At 50.6% G+C, this 16,440-nt stretch overlaps 1 protein-coding gene across 4 annotated transcripts in view; it reads left to right on the plus strand.

Annotated features, from left to right (window-relative positions):
• The first annotated feature begins 5,038 nt into the window (after positions 1-5,038).
• Positions 5,039-16,440, plus strand: part of MACROH2A1 (macroH2A.1 histone) — an 80,045-nt gene continuing 68,643 nt past the window's right edge. For 2 of the 4 annotated variants that reach the window (XM_086703631.1, XM_086703650.1), the window contains exons 1-2: positions 5,040-5,222; positions 15,640-15,844. In XM_086703631.1, the coding sequence (XP_086559757.1) occupies positions 15,673-15,844 (172 nt within the window). In that variant the 5' untranslated portion in view covers positions 5,040-5,222; positions 15,640-15,672. Of the gene's footprint in view, positions 5,223-15,639; positions 15,845-16,440 lie in introns of all 4 variants that reach the window. The other 2 variants (XM_086703642.1, XM_086703635.1) reach the window with 2 other exon arrangements.

A 16,440-nucleotide genomic window follows, 5' to 3' on the forward strand; every position in this document is an offset into this window, starting at 1 on the left:
GTTTCACTTAGGAATGTCCGTGACTAAGCAATAAAAAGTATTAATTTTATTGAATCTTGATCCTTTAGGATACATTTCTAAACATTCTATGTGACCACATGAGAAGCATGGAGAAAGCACTTCACCATATCACAAAGACGGTCGCCTTGAGGAACAACCTTTGTGTGATTGAGTTGCACGCTAACCTAGCTGTTTTTTACAATAAACACCATTTGTTCTTGAAACAGTACTGCAGGACTTCATTAGTACTGTCACGGGCCCTGAGCATTTTTGCCTCTGTGGACCCTTTTCTCCATAAAAAGATACAAAAATTATATTTTATGATTGCAATGGTAGAAAGACAAATATTTTAATATTTTTTATTAAGATATTTTCTTCTATCTAAAAGAATTAACTTTCATTTTCTCTTTCTGATTTTTTCATTTCTTTTTAACGTTTATTTATTTTTGAGAGACAGAGAGACGGAGCACAAGCAGGGGAGGGGCAGAGAGAGAGGGAGACACAGAATCCGAAGCAGGCTCCAGGGTCCAAGCTATTAGCACAGAGCCCAATGCAGGGCTTGAACCCACAAACTGTAAGATGCTGACCTGAGCCGAAGTTGGGCGCTTAACCGACTGAGCCACCCAGGCGCCCCTTCTTTTTCTGATTTTAAAAGAAAATGTTTCTGTGGGCCCATAAAGTCTTGTGAGCCTCAGCAATGGAGAAGTTGGCCGAGTGACTGACAAACTATGGTTGTTTAGACCTGGAATGTGCAGGGCTGATTTCTCTGTAAGGCACAATTTTAATATCTAATATAAATATATTTGTCTTTATAACAATGCAGGGTTTTTTGGGTTTTGTTTTTGTTTTAATGGAGGAAGGGACCCATGAAGGGAAAATGCCTAAGGCCTGCAGAAGTCATAATGCAGTCCTGTGTATGTGATAAACAGTTTCTTGAAAATGCAGGAAACGAACCTGTCACTTCAAGGAAAATAACCAAAATTATGTTGCCAAAGATAAATTTGAACTTTCAAGCAAAAATTACAGTTTTGGGGGCGCCTGGGTGGCTCAGTCAGTTAAGCATCTGACTTCGCTCAGGTCATCATTTCATGGTTTGTGAGTTTGAGACTGGGTCAGGCTCTGTGCTGACAGCTCAGAGCCTGGAGCCTGCTTCAGATTCTGTGTCTCCCTCTCTCTCTCTTCTCCTCCCCCACTTGTGCTCTGTCTCTCTCTGTCTCAAAAATAAACACTAAAAAAAAAATTTTTTTTAATACAGTTTTGGGACACTTGTATTTTGCTGCCATAAGCTTTACAACTTACCAATACTTAAAAATCTTTTGATGATATCAATGCTGATACTAAAAAATGTGATTTTCTGATACTGTACAATGAAAGGTGTTTGTATTTGGAAGACTGGAAGATCTATATGACTCATTTGAAAAAAAAAAAAAACATTTTCCAAATGACCAGTGTATGATTTTACCAAATCATGCATGGCTAAAAGATCCATTCAAGATACAAGACAGATTCATGAACTTTTGTGTTAGTTCACAAAATTTATTAATCAGTTTCAGATTCTACATCGCAATGAACCTTTGTGAAACTACTACTTCTTGAATTTTGGTATAATATTAAAGAAGAACAGGCAAAATAATCTAAGCAGGCTATTAAAATTCTCCATTTTAATAGAGGATTTATATACATAGAAATAATTTTCTGTGTGTGATGGGATTTTCTTTATATACTTCAAATAAAACAACATCAGAATCTAGCTATCGTCGATTAAGTCAGACGTTAAAGAAATGTGCACAGGGGCGCCTGGGTGGCGCAGTCGGTTAAGCGTCCGACTTCAGCCAGGTCACGATCTCGCGGTCCGTGAGTTCGAGCCCCGCGTCAGGCTCTGGGCTGATGGCTCGGAGCCTGGAGCCTGTTTCCGATTCTGTGTCTCCCTCTCTCTCTGCCCCTCCCCCGTTCATGCTCTGTCTGTCTCTGTCCCAAAAATAAAAAAAAATAAAAAAAAAAGAAATGTGCACAATGGCAAAAACAATGCCACTTTTCTTTTTGCATTTTTTTGTTTAGAGACTGTTTTTCATACAAATACATTATTTATATATATTATACATTTTAAAGTGAATATATTAATAAAAATTGAAAATTTTTGTTTTAATTTATAATAGAGCAAATCTTGATAGATATAACCTGCATAACCAAAAGTACTTTGGAATCTTCGTTAATTTTTTTTTTTTTAATTTTTTTTTTCAACGTTTTTTATTTATTTTTGGGACAGAGAGAGACAGAGCATGAACGGGCGAGGGGCAGAGAGAGAGGGAGACACAGAATCGGAAACAGGCTCCAGGCTCTGAGCCATCAGCCCAGAGCCTGACGCGGGGCTCGAACTCACGGACCGCGAGATCATGAGCTGGCTGAAGTCGGACGCTTAACCGACTGCGCCACCCAGGCGCCCCTCTTCGTTAATTTTTAAGAGGACAAAGGTTTTTGAATCCAAATAGTTTGAGAACTGCTGTGTTAGAATAATGGCCTGGTAAAATGTTCATAAAGGTCCATTAAGCTTAAAAGGCAGGTGACAGGGGCGCCTGGGTGGCTCAGTCGGTTGGGCGTCTGACTTCAGCTCAGGTCATGATCTCATGGTTTGTGGGTTCAAGCCCCGCGTCGGGCTCTGGGCTGACAGCTCAGAGCCTGGAACCTGTTTCAGATTCTGTGTCTCCCTCTCTCTGTGCCCCTCCCCCACTCACACTCTCTCTCAAAAATAAATAAATGTTGAAACATATTTTTAAAAAAGCAGGTGACAAGCACTAAATGCAGTAGAAACCCAAATATATTTAATATTAAGTAGATATGGATACAAAAGCTGAAAGAGGAATAGTGGTTCTCTCCTAGTGGTGTACTAAGAGTGATCTTTATATTTGGTGCAATTTTATTTTCCAAGTTCCACACAGTGAACATGCATTTTATTTTGCAAGTGGAGGGGAAACAGCTTGTGAACCTCCCTGAGCCAGAGTAGGTGAGGGGACAGGTCACCAAAGGCATACAAAATAAGGAGGAGAGACAAAGGAGAGAAAAGGTGGAGCCTTCTAAAGAGAGATGGACACAGGGCCTCTGCCTGAACAGCTCTGGGGGACGATACTCCTAGTGAGTTCTATGAGAACAGTGTGCTGGAGAGGGGGGTTGGGGGTGGGGTGGCACTAAGATCACCTCTGGAAGGGTACAGACTCTAACCCATGGATGGTGGTGTGGGACTGGGTGGGAACAAAAAGACCCACTCTGCATTGGGGGACATGGAAGACTGGACTGTGCACATAGAGAAAACCGAACCTCCAGAAGGGCTCCCTTCAGGCCTGAATCATGAAAACTCAGGTCCTGGACAAACCAGGGTTTGAAACTCTGTGTGATCTCAGGCAGATTTCTTGGCTTCCTGGAACTATAGCGTCCTCATCTGTAAAATGGAAGTAGAAACGTACAGAACTAGCCTGCCTGTCATGAGGGTGAAATTATAGGGTATATGTGATCTTCACTGAGTCAGAGCCAATACTGGGGTGGCGGTGAATGAGTTACTTCTTGGCCTCCTAAGGTTGCAGATTGGGATCTATCGGACAGTCATCCTCTGTGTCTGGCCTTGGCCATCACTGAGGACCTGTCGAAGAAGCAGCTTCACATCTGTCTGCTGCCAGGGCACCAACAGGCTTTACGAGTCTCCCCCCGACAGGTTTGGTCTTCCTTTCAGAGGTTCTCTCCTGTTAAGGAGACTGGTTCTCCTTTTTCCTATGGCCTATTTCCCTATGGGGTTCAAACTCCAACGCTGGGATTTTTGCCTGTTCGTTCACTGCTTCATCTCCATCACCCAGATTGGAGCATGGCACAAAGTATGACCGCAGTAGTTAACCGGATTAATGAATGCATGAATGGCCTGTATTGGACACTGCTTTGCAAACTTTTGAAGTGTGAAAGCAGCATAGTGAGGGGAGGAGGTCACCACCGCCGCTATAGGGGCGGCCTGAGAGTTGGGAGGAGCGGTTTGGGGTTAATTCCATAATCTCTTCCCATCACCTCCAGCAAGAGCACAGGAAACTTCTGCTGGGCGTGTATTGTTATTTAAATTTGGTCCACACCTGGGTGCTGAGGTGGCTTCCCCCTTCACAGTTTGGCCCGGAGAGGGAAGGATGCAGAGAGAAGGTCCCTATTTAGGCAACCTGGATGGGGCACTAACGCTCTAGAGCAAGGAACCAATTTAGGAATATACACATGGGCTTTTCAGTGGTTCCTTTTCTTTCTGCTTGTCTGCAGTTTGAAAAAAAAAGTGTGTGTGATAATCACTTCTGATGTTGTAAATCCCAGTTTGAGTCCAATAGTGAACGTTGGCTGAATCAAAGTAGCTAACCGCTCCCATGCACAAAGCAGGTCCAGACTTCCGGGGGTCACTATAAAGAACCCCAGGTGAGCATGATGTGCAGTGGCTGGTCGTGGGGCAGGAAAGAGTTTGATGGGGGCTCCAACGGAAACACGGCGAACGTTCTCAGGTGCGCGGGAGGTTTGCATTGGTGGTGGAGGGAAAAGTGCTTGCTGGTAACAGCAATTGTGCCTCCCCCTCCCTGGCTTAACGAGAAGGCTTTTAGGGCTGAGTCAGCTACATTCCCGTGCTCCATGCCAGGCACACACAGTAGGCACTCAAAAAGTGTCGCTCGAGACCCACGGGCTGCGACGCGCGCCAGAGAAGCGCCTTTGCGAGGGACCAGACCCCTTCTGAGGACTTAGCTCAGGGCGCGCCCCGGCTCGCGGGGCCCGCCCTGTGTCGGGCGCCCAGCCTCGGGGCGGGGTGCCCGCGGGCAGGGCCTTGGGGCGGCCCGCGGACAGACGGACAGACGGATAGACGGACAGACGTCCCGGCGGCGGAGCGCGGAGGCCGCGGCGCGCGCAGCCGCGGGGCTGGGGTCAAGGCCGGGGCGCCCGGGTGGCGCGGGAGGGGTGGCCGGACGCGCGGGGACGGCATGGGATGTGACGAGCGGCGCGCTGTGCATTGTGGGAATCCCGGGGCCGCGGCAACTGGTTCCAGTTCACTCGGCAGCGGAGCCGGGCGGAGGGGGCGAGCGCGCGGCGCGCGGGCGGGAAGCGAGGAGGCGGGCGGGCGGGCCAGCGACGAGCGCGGAGAGAAAAGGCGCGAGCGGCCGAGAGGGCACGGGCCGGACACCTAGCTGCTGCCGCCGCCGCCGCCGCCGCCGAGCCGCCCCGTAAGTGCCGCGCGGGCCCCCTCGCCCCGCGCCCGGTCCCCGCCGCCGGGTCCGGCCACCGCGCGCTTCCGGCCGCGGGGGCCTGGGAGCGGCCGGGCCTGGCGCGCACGGGCGGCGCTCGGCCGGGCTCGGGTCGCCGCGCTCGGCGTGGCCCACGCGGGGCCTCGCGCGCGCACGGCGCCCTCCCAGGCCCTCCCCGCCCGGCCGCGCGGGATTCTCTTTGGTTTTGTTCAAACAGCGAACCCGGAAGCCAACTTCTCTCCAAACCGCGTCCTCCTGCCCGCGCCTGGGCGCTTTTGTGGGAAGGCGACAGTGCTGGCCCCTCCCCCGGCGACCCTTCCCGGGGCGGGCGGGCGGGCTAAGCTAGAGGCCCGGGGAGGCCCCGCGGCGCTGGCCGGCCAGCGTGGGCCTGGGCGACCGGGAGCTGCGGTGCTCGGAGTTGTACTTGGTGAGGGCCCCGCGGGCCCGCGAGTTGCCGGCCCCAGCACAATAAGTCGGGCCCGAGAGCCAGGTGGCCGTGGTGCAGGCGTCTGGCTCGCTCTCTGCGGGGAGGGGAGGGTTGGCGGCTGGGGGATAGTTGTGGGATTGGAGCCAGGCAGGGCCGGGGAGGGGGTTGTCCAGGGACTGGCTGGAGAGGGGACGCGGGAACCCCCGCTGCCCTCGCTCATCTTCTGATCGGCCTTTTGTTTGCTTTGTGGTTGGGAGGTTTTTGTGTTTTCTTCCTTTCTTTTTTTCTTTCTTTCTTTCCTTTTTAAGGTAACTCCAGAAGGCTGTAGGCTTCCCGGTGGAGAAGGCCGGGAGGGAAGGGACTCGCTGGGGGTGGGGTGGAGTGGAGAGGTGAGTGCGCTGGATGCTGCAGGCGGTGTCACCTGACAACAGGTGTGCGGGGTGGCGCGCCCCGCCTCCACTCCTGCAGGGACCACGGATCACTCAAGGATCTGGTCGGCAGACTGGAAGGTTCTTTTAGACAAGATATTAGGAAAAATATTGCTGAGTTTGAAAGTGAGAAATGTCCGTACAATCAGCTAAGACAAACCTGGAATTCAACAATTACAATTACCGTGAAATCCTTGTAAGATTTTAACGACCCAATAAACAGCATATAAAAATAGACAATTAAGAGGGGCACTCCTGCTAGCTTCTCTTTTTCTTCCACCTTTGTGGTTTGAGGTTTTACCGTTAAAGAGTGGGCAAGGTGCTTTGTTCCAAGGCTTCCTGCCCCACAGACTAGGGGAATTTCAAGCAGCTTTAGGTTTGAATGGGAGACTCTAGTTGTAAGTTTGGTGGAATCCGCCTATTGCAGGGGCGCCTTTAGTGCCTTCAGGGGGGGTTACCGGCTCTGAAATGGCCACTCCCTGCCTGCGACTGGAATTAATACCCATCGTACAACAACTAGCTGAAGTTGGGTAGCCGCATCTGTGTCTTGCACAAGAGGCTCTCCAATGAAGATAAATATGCTTTTAAACCTTATATTTTTTTCCTTTTTTAAAAGTTTTTTTAAATGTTTATTTATTTTTGAGAGAGAGAGTGTGAGTTGGGGAGGGGGAGAGAGAGAGGGAGACACAGAATCCGAAGCAGGCTCCAGTCTCTAAGCTGCCAGCACAGAGCCTGATGTGGGGCTTGAACTCATGAACCGTGAGATCATTACCTGAGCCAAAGTAGGATGCTCAACTGACTGCACCACCCAGGTGTCCCATAAACCTTTTTTTTTTTTTTTCTTAACAAAACAAACCAAAAACACTCAGTCTTTAAATTCTTGCCCCCTATAGTTTTAGGTGGAGGGTGGGAAATCTCTTCATTCTTGTATTTCGTTTTAACCTGTCACCATTGTTAATGCTGATCCCTAAAGGCATTGGGGAGGTGGGAAGGGTTTAAGTGAAAATTATTTGAGGTAGGTAGGTCCTTTAGAATGAAGAGTAGTCTGGAACATCACATATGACAGTCTAATGCATTGTCCTAAGTCACTACCATGGTCTATACCAAAGGGCCCAGACACAGGGAGTGGTACATCTCATTCTGCCATTTCCTCTGGTCCTGGTGACAACAGAACTCCAAGAGTCCTCATCCCTTCCCCACAGGAAGGCTTGGAGTACATGTTTTCTGGGATTTGCCTCCAATACCTTCAGAGCTAATGCTGCCCCCAGTCATTTAAAGGAGATTTATTTAAATAAACAAAAGTGCAAAGTCCAAGCTGATGAAGTCCAATAAGAGCCTATGTGTGGTATTGATCAGAATTGCAGCAGCTTCTAGTTTTTGGTTTGTGCCTTTGGATTTGTGTTGGGTTTTTCAGAGCCCCGTTCTTGGCACATATGATGGGAAGGAGCAGGGACGAGAGGGACCCCGCACCTATCCTGTGAGTCCTCCCCACGTTGTACAGTTTTAGAAGTACATTAGGTCCCGCCCCAGCTCTTACGAGGGAGCCCAGATGGGTTCCAAAGAGTTGTAGAGCTTGTTTTCTTGACTGGTGTCTTAAAGTCTTTCAATAAATATTTCCTGAGAATCAACTGTGAGTCAGGCACTGGGGCAAAAGCATGATCAAGAAGTGCTCAGTCCTTGTCCTTGGGAAACTGACACAAGGAGAAGACAGGCAAGGGGCTATTGTGAGTTTGGTGCAGAAGGCCACAGGAGCTCCCATAGTAACCCCCAGAAAGGTGACATAAGCGGAAGCAAGCCCTTACTGTACAGAAAGACCAAGTTGGAGTTGGCTGGGCAACGGAGGGCAGATGGAGACAAGTGTTTGAGGCCTGGGGAACCCCATGTGTCGAGTCTTAGAACAGTGAGAATAGAGGTCATATGGGGGAACTGCCAGAGGCTCAGGATGGCTGGATCGTGGAGGGAACTCAGGTGAAGCTAGAAGAAGCCGTTGAAGGTTCTGAGCAGGAAAGAATCATGGCCAGATGTTTTTTATTGTTATTGTGAATGCTTCATGTATTCCACAAATACTGAATGGCTTCTGGATGGCAAGCCCAGCCAGCCAGGGTCCTGCCCTATTGAAGCTCACATTTAAAGTTTTCCTTTGATAACCTTCCACTGAAATTATTATCTTAATGTTTGGCACAACTTTTAAAAGAGAGAGGAGTGTGAATTAAAGTTTCCTTGTGAGGCAGGAAGACAGGGCTTTGCTATTGAAATGTCGTGCTGACTCCCCTAGCCTCTTGTAAACTCTTTCCTGAATAACACTTGGTTCGGGTTTCTGTTTGTTCCCCACCACTAAAAACCTAACACACGAGGAAGACACGTGTGCTGGAACAAAAAGTGCCATTTAGGATTTATTTATTATCTCAATTTGTCCTTTTCTCCTTGTTTGTAATCCCTTGGTTCACTGAGGGTGGACTGTAAGTTCTTTAATCCTCCGGCTCCCTTTATGATCTAGTGTTTTATGAATGGAGAGAGAGGTTTTCCCTGATTGGCTCGAGCACCAGAACAAGTCTCTGTTCTCGGCCAATCAGAACGCTGTTTCTGAACCCCAGCTCTGTGAGCGATACTTGTGTAGTAGATCCTCCTGCCTCTGGAGACCTGACAGCAGTGACACTGTTAATCATCTGGTATGGTAGGAGTAAATGGAAGAGAATGCTGTAAACAGGATTAGTGTCCTGTGCTTCAGAATTAAGTGTCTCAGGTTTGCTGTCATGATTGGACTTGATGGGAAGCTGACAAATGCATGTGGACACGTGGGCATTCATCCAGCTGCAGGGAGTGGATGGTGCAGTCCTCCCTCGGTGACAGCAACTGTAAGCGCTGATCGCTCAGGTTCCCTGTCCTCGGGTGCTTGGGATGGGGGCCGTGTGACTGCCAGCTCCGCAGCAATTCTGGTCAACATTTCATTCGGTATCAATATGCACAAATTCATTGCTTAGGTAACAGAGGACCTCACAATCTCCAGTTCAGGTGGTTTTCTAAGTGCCCTGATTAAGAGTTTTCTGTGCTGTAGCCTTAGTGGAGGTCAGTCACTTACAGGTGTGAGAAAGGGAAGTATTTCCCTCCAGTCTCTTCCTGAGCTAGTTGCCTGGCAAGAGGAGAGGTGGCTGGAGCCACAGAATTATTAGGGAGTGGGAAGGCCTCTGTGGGGCTCCCACCTCAGCTGTCAGGGCCGTTGTGGTCTTTCCTCCCTGGGAATCTCTAAGATGGCCCCACAAGCTCCCTGAACTGTCTGAGCTCCCACAGGGATCGGCCAGGTATGTGTCCGTGAATGGTTTCAATGAAGGTCCCTGACTGCTGTCCCACTTGCCACATTTCTGAGTCCTGTGGCCTTTGGAAATGCTGTCCTCATCTTTGTCCAGAGAACTGTAAATGCATCCAACTAATTAGTCACCATCCAGCCAGCATTTGAGGGCCTACCAGGTACCAGGCAGGGCAGTGGGTTCCTAGAGGTACACTGGGGAGCAGACTGGTACGTCCCACCAAGACAGACAAGGAAATTGGCAGTGATGATACAGTATAGCAGCTGCTAAGGTTGGGGAGGTTGGCTTCAGGATATTTATATAAATTGGATGTTGAGTAGCAATCCAGTTGGAAGAAAGGGCTGGGAACTGCATTTGCAGAGCACTTTATATAAGATTGAGAAAAGCAATTGAACATATTAAAGAATGGTGTCAGGGTGAGGAACGTCACGAGGGATTTGTAGCTGGGCCCGGGCACACGCAGGAATGTCCACTAAGGACTCCGGGAGCCGTTCGGCCTGGTGGAGCCCTCGTTGCTGGAAATAGGGAGAGATGGGCGGGAGGTCAGTGGGGCCTTGTGCGCAAGGCTGGAGTCTGGGCATAGGGCTGGCCCAAACTAGACTGTGACTGGCGGGCACAAGGCACCGCCACAGCAGGAACAGACACAGGGCTGGAGAGAGTGCTATCGACTGAGAGGGTGGTATGTGCCGAAGTGACGAAAGTGGTTTACAGGGCAGTGTGGAGCCTGTTACGGTGCCCTGTTGGGGAAGAGTGCAACAGTGTGGTAGTAGGTAGGACAGCCCTTTGACCCTTTTTCCTCTGTGGCCCTTGTGGTAGTAGAGGGCTTGTCATTCTTGTGTCCATCTTACTCTTGGGATCCTCACAGCCAGGCCTCTCGCTAGTCCTGTGCCAAGAGGACAGATCAGGTGCCCCGGTCACAGCTCAGTTGTTGAGGAGCCGGTGGTCAGAGACCTGCCTATCACTCAAGCCTAGCTTGTCTCTGGGTAAGCCTTGGGTTTCTGCAAGCAAGGGTCATGTCTACTGTGATTGATTTATAGTTGGAGGAGTTGCAGAGGTAAAGACCACAGAGATCCCTTTGGGATCAACCACAGAGTCTTCATTTCCTGGCCCGATAACAGTCAAAAAAGCAGCTATGCTCATGTGTAGTGAGGTTGCCTGAGGCCGTGTCACTGTCTTCAAAGCACTTGGGGTCCTCCCTAGGGGTGAGGACTTCTGGTTTATTGAAGGGGGGGCTCTCCTGGATGATTAGCCTGGGAAGGAAGGACATCGCTTTGTCAATCTGACAAGATAGTACAGCTGTTTCTTTCCTGAGCAATGTCCATGCCTTGAAGAGAAGCCGAGTGTGCAAGAAGCCACTTTTTTCTGTGACGTAGGACTGTCCATCTCTCGGAAGAGGCTGGATGCACGGCATGGGTCAAACAGGGCCCAACAGGCTTTGGCTGGTTGCTCCCACCCTGGCTTTAGGGTCAGCTTTCAAGTTGGTTTGTTATAGGACAGAGACTGGCTGTTTTCTGAGCAAATAGCAAAAGGGCGTTTCTCAACCTCTTTTGCAATCACGTGTGGCCATGTGACCAAGTTCTAGTCGATGAATCATGGTCAGTAGTGGTATGCTCCGCCTCTGGGTGTGGCCCCCGAAGGCCTCCATGTGTTAGCATCCACGACCTCTTTCCTTCTGTGGTGACATTGGGAATTGTGCATTGAAGGATGGGGGGCGGTGTCTGGGTCCCTGAATCATGTGGAGAAGCACCGACCAATCATGGAAACCTACTTTGGACTTTCCACGAGAGAGAAATAAGCTATGGGGGCTTGTTTGTTACAGCAACTGGTCCTGTCCTTGCCAGTTCAAATACCCAACATTGGTTTTCGAGGAGGCGGCCTTTGTTCGTTGTTGTTTTTATTGACTTACCTGAGCACCCACTCAGTGAGTTCTTGGCAGGCCCCGTATATGCATGTTTTGTTCAGTTTTCCCACCAAATGTTTGAAGTCGATTCTACCTTCATCCCCGCTTGACTGATGATAAAATAAGCTCAGAGGGTAACATCATATCACGTGCCCGAGGATGCATGGGTTGTAAGTGGCAGAGCCACAACTTGAATGAGGTCAGTCTGACTTTGGAATTTGAGTTACACAGCCTAGTGCTCAACAGCCACTTCCCTCACGGCCGCTCTGTCCCCAACGTGGGTGCCCACATCTCCATAGACCCCTGAAGAGTAGTATGGAGCCGGCACATTCACAGGTTCATCTGGAGACTGCCCAGTCACAAGGTGATTTTCTCCAAGATGTTTTTAAAGTCCATACACATGACTGGATGTCATGAAGCTGCATGGCTGACTCAGATGTCTTTCCAAGCTGTGGCTGCACATTGGGGACCTAGTTAGAAGTGCAGGGAATAAAAAAGGGGCACCTGGGTGGCTCATTCGGTTGAGCTTCCGACTCGACTTGATTTCAGCTCGGGTCACGATCCCAGGGTCGTGGGACTGAGCCCCACGTGGGCTTCGTGCTGAGCGTGGAGCCTGCGTAAGATTCTCTCTCTCCCTCTGCCCCTCTTCCCTGCTCACTTGCATGTGCACACACTCTCTCTAAAATAAAAAAAGTGCAGGAAGAATGTGGGGAAGGGTGAGGAGCAGGAGCTGCAGGACTGCCGCCAGGGGAGGGGTGAAGACGGGGCTGCTTTATCAGGAGCCTGACTAAAAACTAGATGTGAAGATGGTTTCCTCTCAGCATAATACCCCTTGAGGATCCATGACGTTTAAGGCCTTGCCTGGGACCCCGGGATTTAGGGATGAGCTGACCACAGTGCCTGGCATCAAGCAGCTTGTGGTTCAGCTGAGCTGGGCAGGCAGGCACACAGATATGTGCCAGGATATGTTCTCTGGGAACGTGAAGCAGTGAGCAATTCCAGTCCACGGCTGGGTCCGAGGACAGGGATCTCACGAGTGCCAGTGCAGCAGATTGGCACAAGGACAGAGGGTGTCACAGGCAGGAGAGACAGCCTGTGTAAAGACATTCTGGACACTGCATCCGAGGGCAGGAAACCAGTGGTGGCCTGGAGCATCGCCCCCAGGGGGAGGGGTGGCAGGAAGCGATGCTGAGGAAGTAGTTGAAGGATGCTGTTTGTGGCTGGCTCAGGGTGGTGAGGAACCAGCAAGGGAGCAGAGATCCCCTGGCATCCACGGAGAGAGACTAGTGCTGGGGAGGGTAGATGAGGAGTAGAGAGAGCTGAACCGAGGCAGGGAGGCTGAAGAGGAGGGAAGAGGCTTCGGCAGTTACAAGGTGGGTTCAACAGAGCTTGGCTAATGGCTGGGTGCTGGGAAAGTGGGCAGAGAGAATGGGCGCATGTTGACTCCCACTTAGGGGCTTCATGCACAAGGTTGTCACTGCTGGAGCTGAAAATTCCACAGGATTTGGAACAGGAAGGGATTCAAGGTGCCCATGGCACCTTCAAGTGGGTCCTAGCCACAGGCAGTCAGAACAGAGCTCTGGGGCTCTGTAGCCAGGTGTGCACTGGACTAGAGACCTGGGAGTCACCGTCCTGTCCATGTCCACGTCAAGACTCTTGGCTGGAGTGGAAGGAAGGCACCAGGAGCATCACTTTAAAAAAAATTTTTTTTTTCAACGTTTATTTATTTTTGGGACAGACAGAGACAGAGCATGAACGGGGGAGGGGCAGAGAGAGAGGGAGACACAGAATCGGAAACAGGCTCCAGGCTCCGAGCCATCAGCCCAGAGCCTGACGCGGGGCTCGAACTCACGGACCGCGAGATCGTGACCTGGCTGAAGTCGGACGCTTAACCGACTGCGCCACCCAGGCGCCCCGGAGCATCACTTTTAAAGAATGAGCATGTCTAGGGCCCATCAGGTCTCTGAATGCTAGTGGCTCTTCCCTGGGGCAGGACGTTACTGATTCCCACAGAGGCAGCCCCAAACCTACCCAGACAGGTCTGCCTGGAGATAGGGCTGAAGCCTGTGCTCCAGTAAGAATGGGACTGAGCTGCATTCATCATCACTGACTGCAGGCCTCTCCTGCTGAAAGAGGGGAAATGTTCAGATCTGAAAACTCTGGGTCCAGAGGCATTGGGTTGGTCTGTGAAACACATTTGTGGTAAAGCAAACGACTGCTAAGAAACCCAGCGGCAGCTTTCCCTGCGAACACACACATGCACACGTGTACATATACCATTTCCTGCTCAGAGTGAGCATGTGCACCTGTTTGCAGGGAATGTCTCAATATGGAGCTCATCACAGCAAGAAATGGAGCCATCTCATTGTTTCAGAGAAGCGCAGACCCTATTTTTAGCACTCAGTGATCCATTAACACTTGGTACCCCTTGATGAGAAATACAAGGTATTATCATAGTCGTCTTTAGTGCCCCTCCCCCTGCCTCAACCCTCCAAACATCTATTCAGAGCTGGGGCTTGAGCCACCTTCATTCTGTCAGAGTGCCCCCACTCTGCTCTCTGTTGTTTTGGCCATGGCTGTCAGGCACATGACTTGAGGTATCTTAGGGGTCACACTAATGTTAGGTATGAACCACAAGCATGTTCCGAATACAGGGTTGGGCATCAGAGTAACAAGGACTCCTAACTCTGTCGCCTCCACTGGCATAGAGGCCTGGCCTGTTGGAGCTGGAGGCACCCACACAGCACGCAGACTGATCTCAGTTTACCAGTAGATGGGAGACCTGCCCATTTGGTTAAATGATTGAGCATAAATGTCCTCTAAGACATGCTTGCCTCGTGCCAGAGAACAGGCTGAGAGGCCTGTTCACAGCTCCTCTCCCAGCACCCTCACTGCCTTTCATGATGATCATTTAAATGACTGTAGGGTTATTTCCTCTTTCTCTCTCTTCCCTTCTTCCCCACCAACTCTGGGAGGACAGCGACCTCATCTGCCTTGTGTACTACTGTCTCCATTTTCCAGCATCATTCCTAAAGTGGATGCATGAATGACTGGAATGCTTTTAGCAAACATCTGAGACCTTGAGTGCTCTTAGCAAACATGCAGACCTCAGTGGTACTGTGCTAGGGGCCCAGCCAGGGGCAGCTCTCTGAAAGCCGGGGCTGTATGCACATCACTGCCATGGTGTGAAGTGCAAGGGAACCCAGTGGATGGAGGAGCTGTACCCGAGCGCTCAGGGTAGGGATGGCAGAGAGCAGGAAGCAAGTGTGAGGAATAGAGGAGGTCTTGGCGAAAGGGCACAGCCACTGCAGGGGAGGGCACTTGAAGGGAACTGTGTGTGACCCCCACCCCAGCCCCATGTCCGAGTTTGGACCCCAGGAGGTATGGGGTGAAGCTGGATGGATGTGCCAGGCCTAGATTTCTAGGGCATTGCATGACAGGCCCAGGATCTTGATTTGACCTTAGGAACTGTGGCAGCCAGAGAAAGCTTTAACACCGGGGCCGTCGAGTACTCGGATTCGTATGCACCACCCTCAGAGGGCCAGTGGATTGGAGAGTAGGGCGAGTAGTGGGGAGATCTCTTCAGGACATATTTGCGATCATTTGGTTAGAGATGACCTGGATCCAGTCACCGTTGGGGTGCAGAGGAGAGGACCCTCCGTGAGGTGTTGAAAAGGGGGCATCCTCTGGACTGCGTGGCGTTTTGGATGTGGATTGGGAGGAGGATCAGGGTAAGAAAAGCCCTTCTCCCTCTTCTCTAAGGACAGGCCCAGCTAGTGGACTGGGCATGTTCTGAGGGCCTGCGATTGCAGCCTGACTATCTGCTGAACTCCTGTGAGCTGCCATTGCCCCTCACGGGGAAAGGGTCACGAGGTAGAGATGGTGCTTCCATCAGGCGACCTAGGTGTCCGGCTTTACGTCTTTATTCCAGGGGAAGGTGACATCGTTTGCTTTTTTTCCACGAAGACTTCAGCAAATTTATCAGCCCCGGTCTCAAGTGTATGAAAATGCAATTATTAAACAAGCATATTGGACGTAGCCAAGAAATCCCATTTTCTTTTATACCACGTGGCATAAAGGCAGGGCACTTAAGAGCACTCATTGTCAGAGTAACGTTTAAATGTAAGTGGCCGATAAAATTGATGTCGTGGTATAAAATGTGAAAAGTATAGCCAATCTCTTCTTAGGGGCCAGAGTGCGCCAACCAAGTGCACGAACTGGGCCCGGAGGACTCAGTGGCCGCGAGGAGTGGCCTTTCTTGTAGGGGCCGGAGAGTGTGGGGAAGAGGGGTGCACTGCCCCCATGATCCTGACGGCTGTGCCTCTTGCCTCCACAGTGTGTTTACTGACTCACCTCCAGGGCCGCCGCCATGTCGAGCCGGGGTGGGAAGAAGAAATCTACCAAGACCTCCCGGTCCGCCAAGGCGGGAGTCATCTTCCCCGTGGGGCGGATGCTGCGGTACATCAAGAAAGGCCACCCCAAGTACAGGATTGGAGTGGGGGCACCCGTGTACATGGCTGCCGTCCTGGAGTATCTGACAGGTGAGTGTGCCCGGGTCCACCTAGGAAGGGCTACGCTGTGCTCACAGAGTGGCTGTTCTGACACTTGCCCAGGACCTGTTATTTTGGAACTTTTCAAACCCCCGGAAGACTCGTAAGAGTAGTAACAATGAACATTTTCACCTAGGTGTCCCGGTTGTTAACATTTTGGCCCCTTTCCCTTTTCTCCCCCCCACCTTGTGTGTGTACGTGAACATGCATGTGTGCACACGTTTGTACCTTGATTTTTGGCTCTTACACAGTCCATGTGGAAATTTCCTTAATTGTCCCCAAAACCTCCTCTATAATTTTGTCTGGTTGTCTTTCCTGACCCAGGATCCATTTCAAGATCACACATTTCCTTTGGTTGTTGGGTTTCTTTCGTCCTATTGAAGCTGAAACCGTTCCCCAGTTTTCGTGATATGGACATTTTTGAAGAGTGCAGGCCAGCTGTGTTGCAGAATGTCCTTCAGCCTGGGCTGGTCTCAGGCTTGGATTCGAGTTAAACATTTTGGTAGGGGGATTGCCTAAGTGGCATTGAGGCCTTGCCTGGTATCACGCCAGGAGGCGCCTGATGTGGATTCATCCTGCCATTGGTG

The sequence above is a fragment of the Puma concolor genome, chromosome A1 (assembly GCF_028749965.1).
Source record: "Puma concolor isolate L17-30 chromosome A1, mPumCon1.1.hap2, whole genome shotgun sequence".
Classification (NCBI taxonomy): Eukaryota; Metazoa; Chordata; class Mammalia; order Carnivora; family Felidae; genus Puma; species Puma concolor.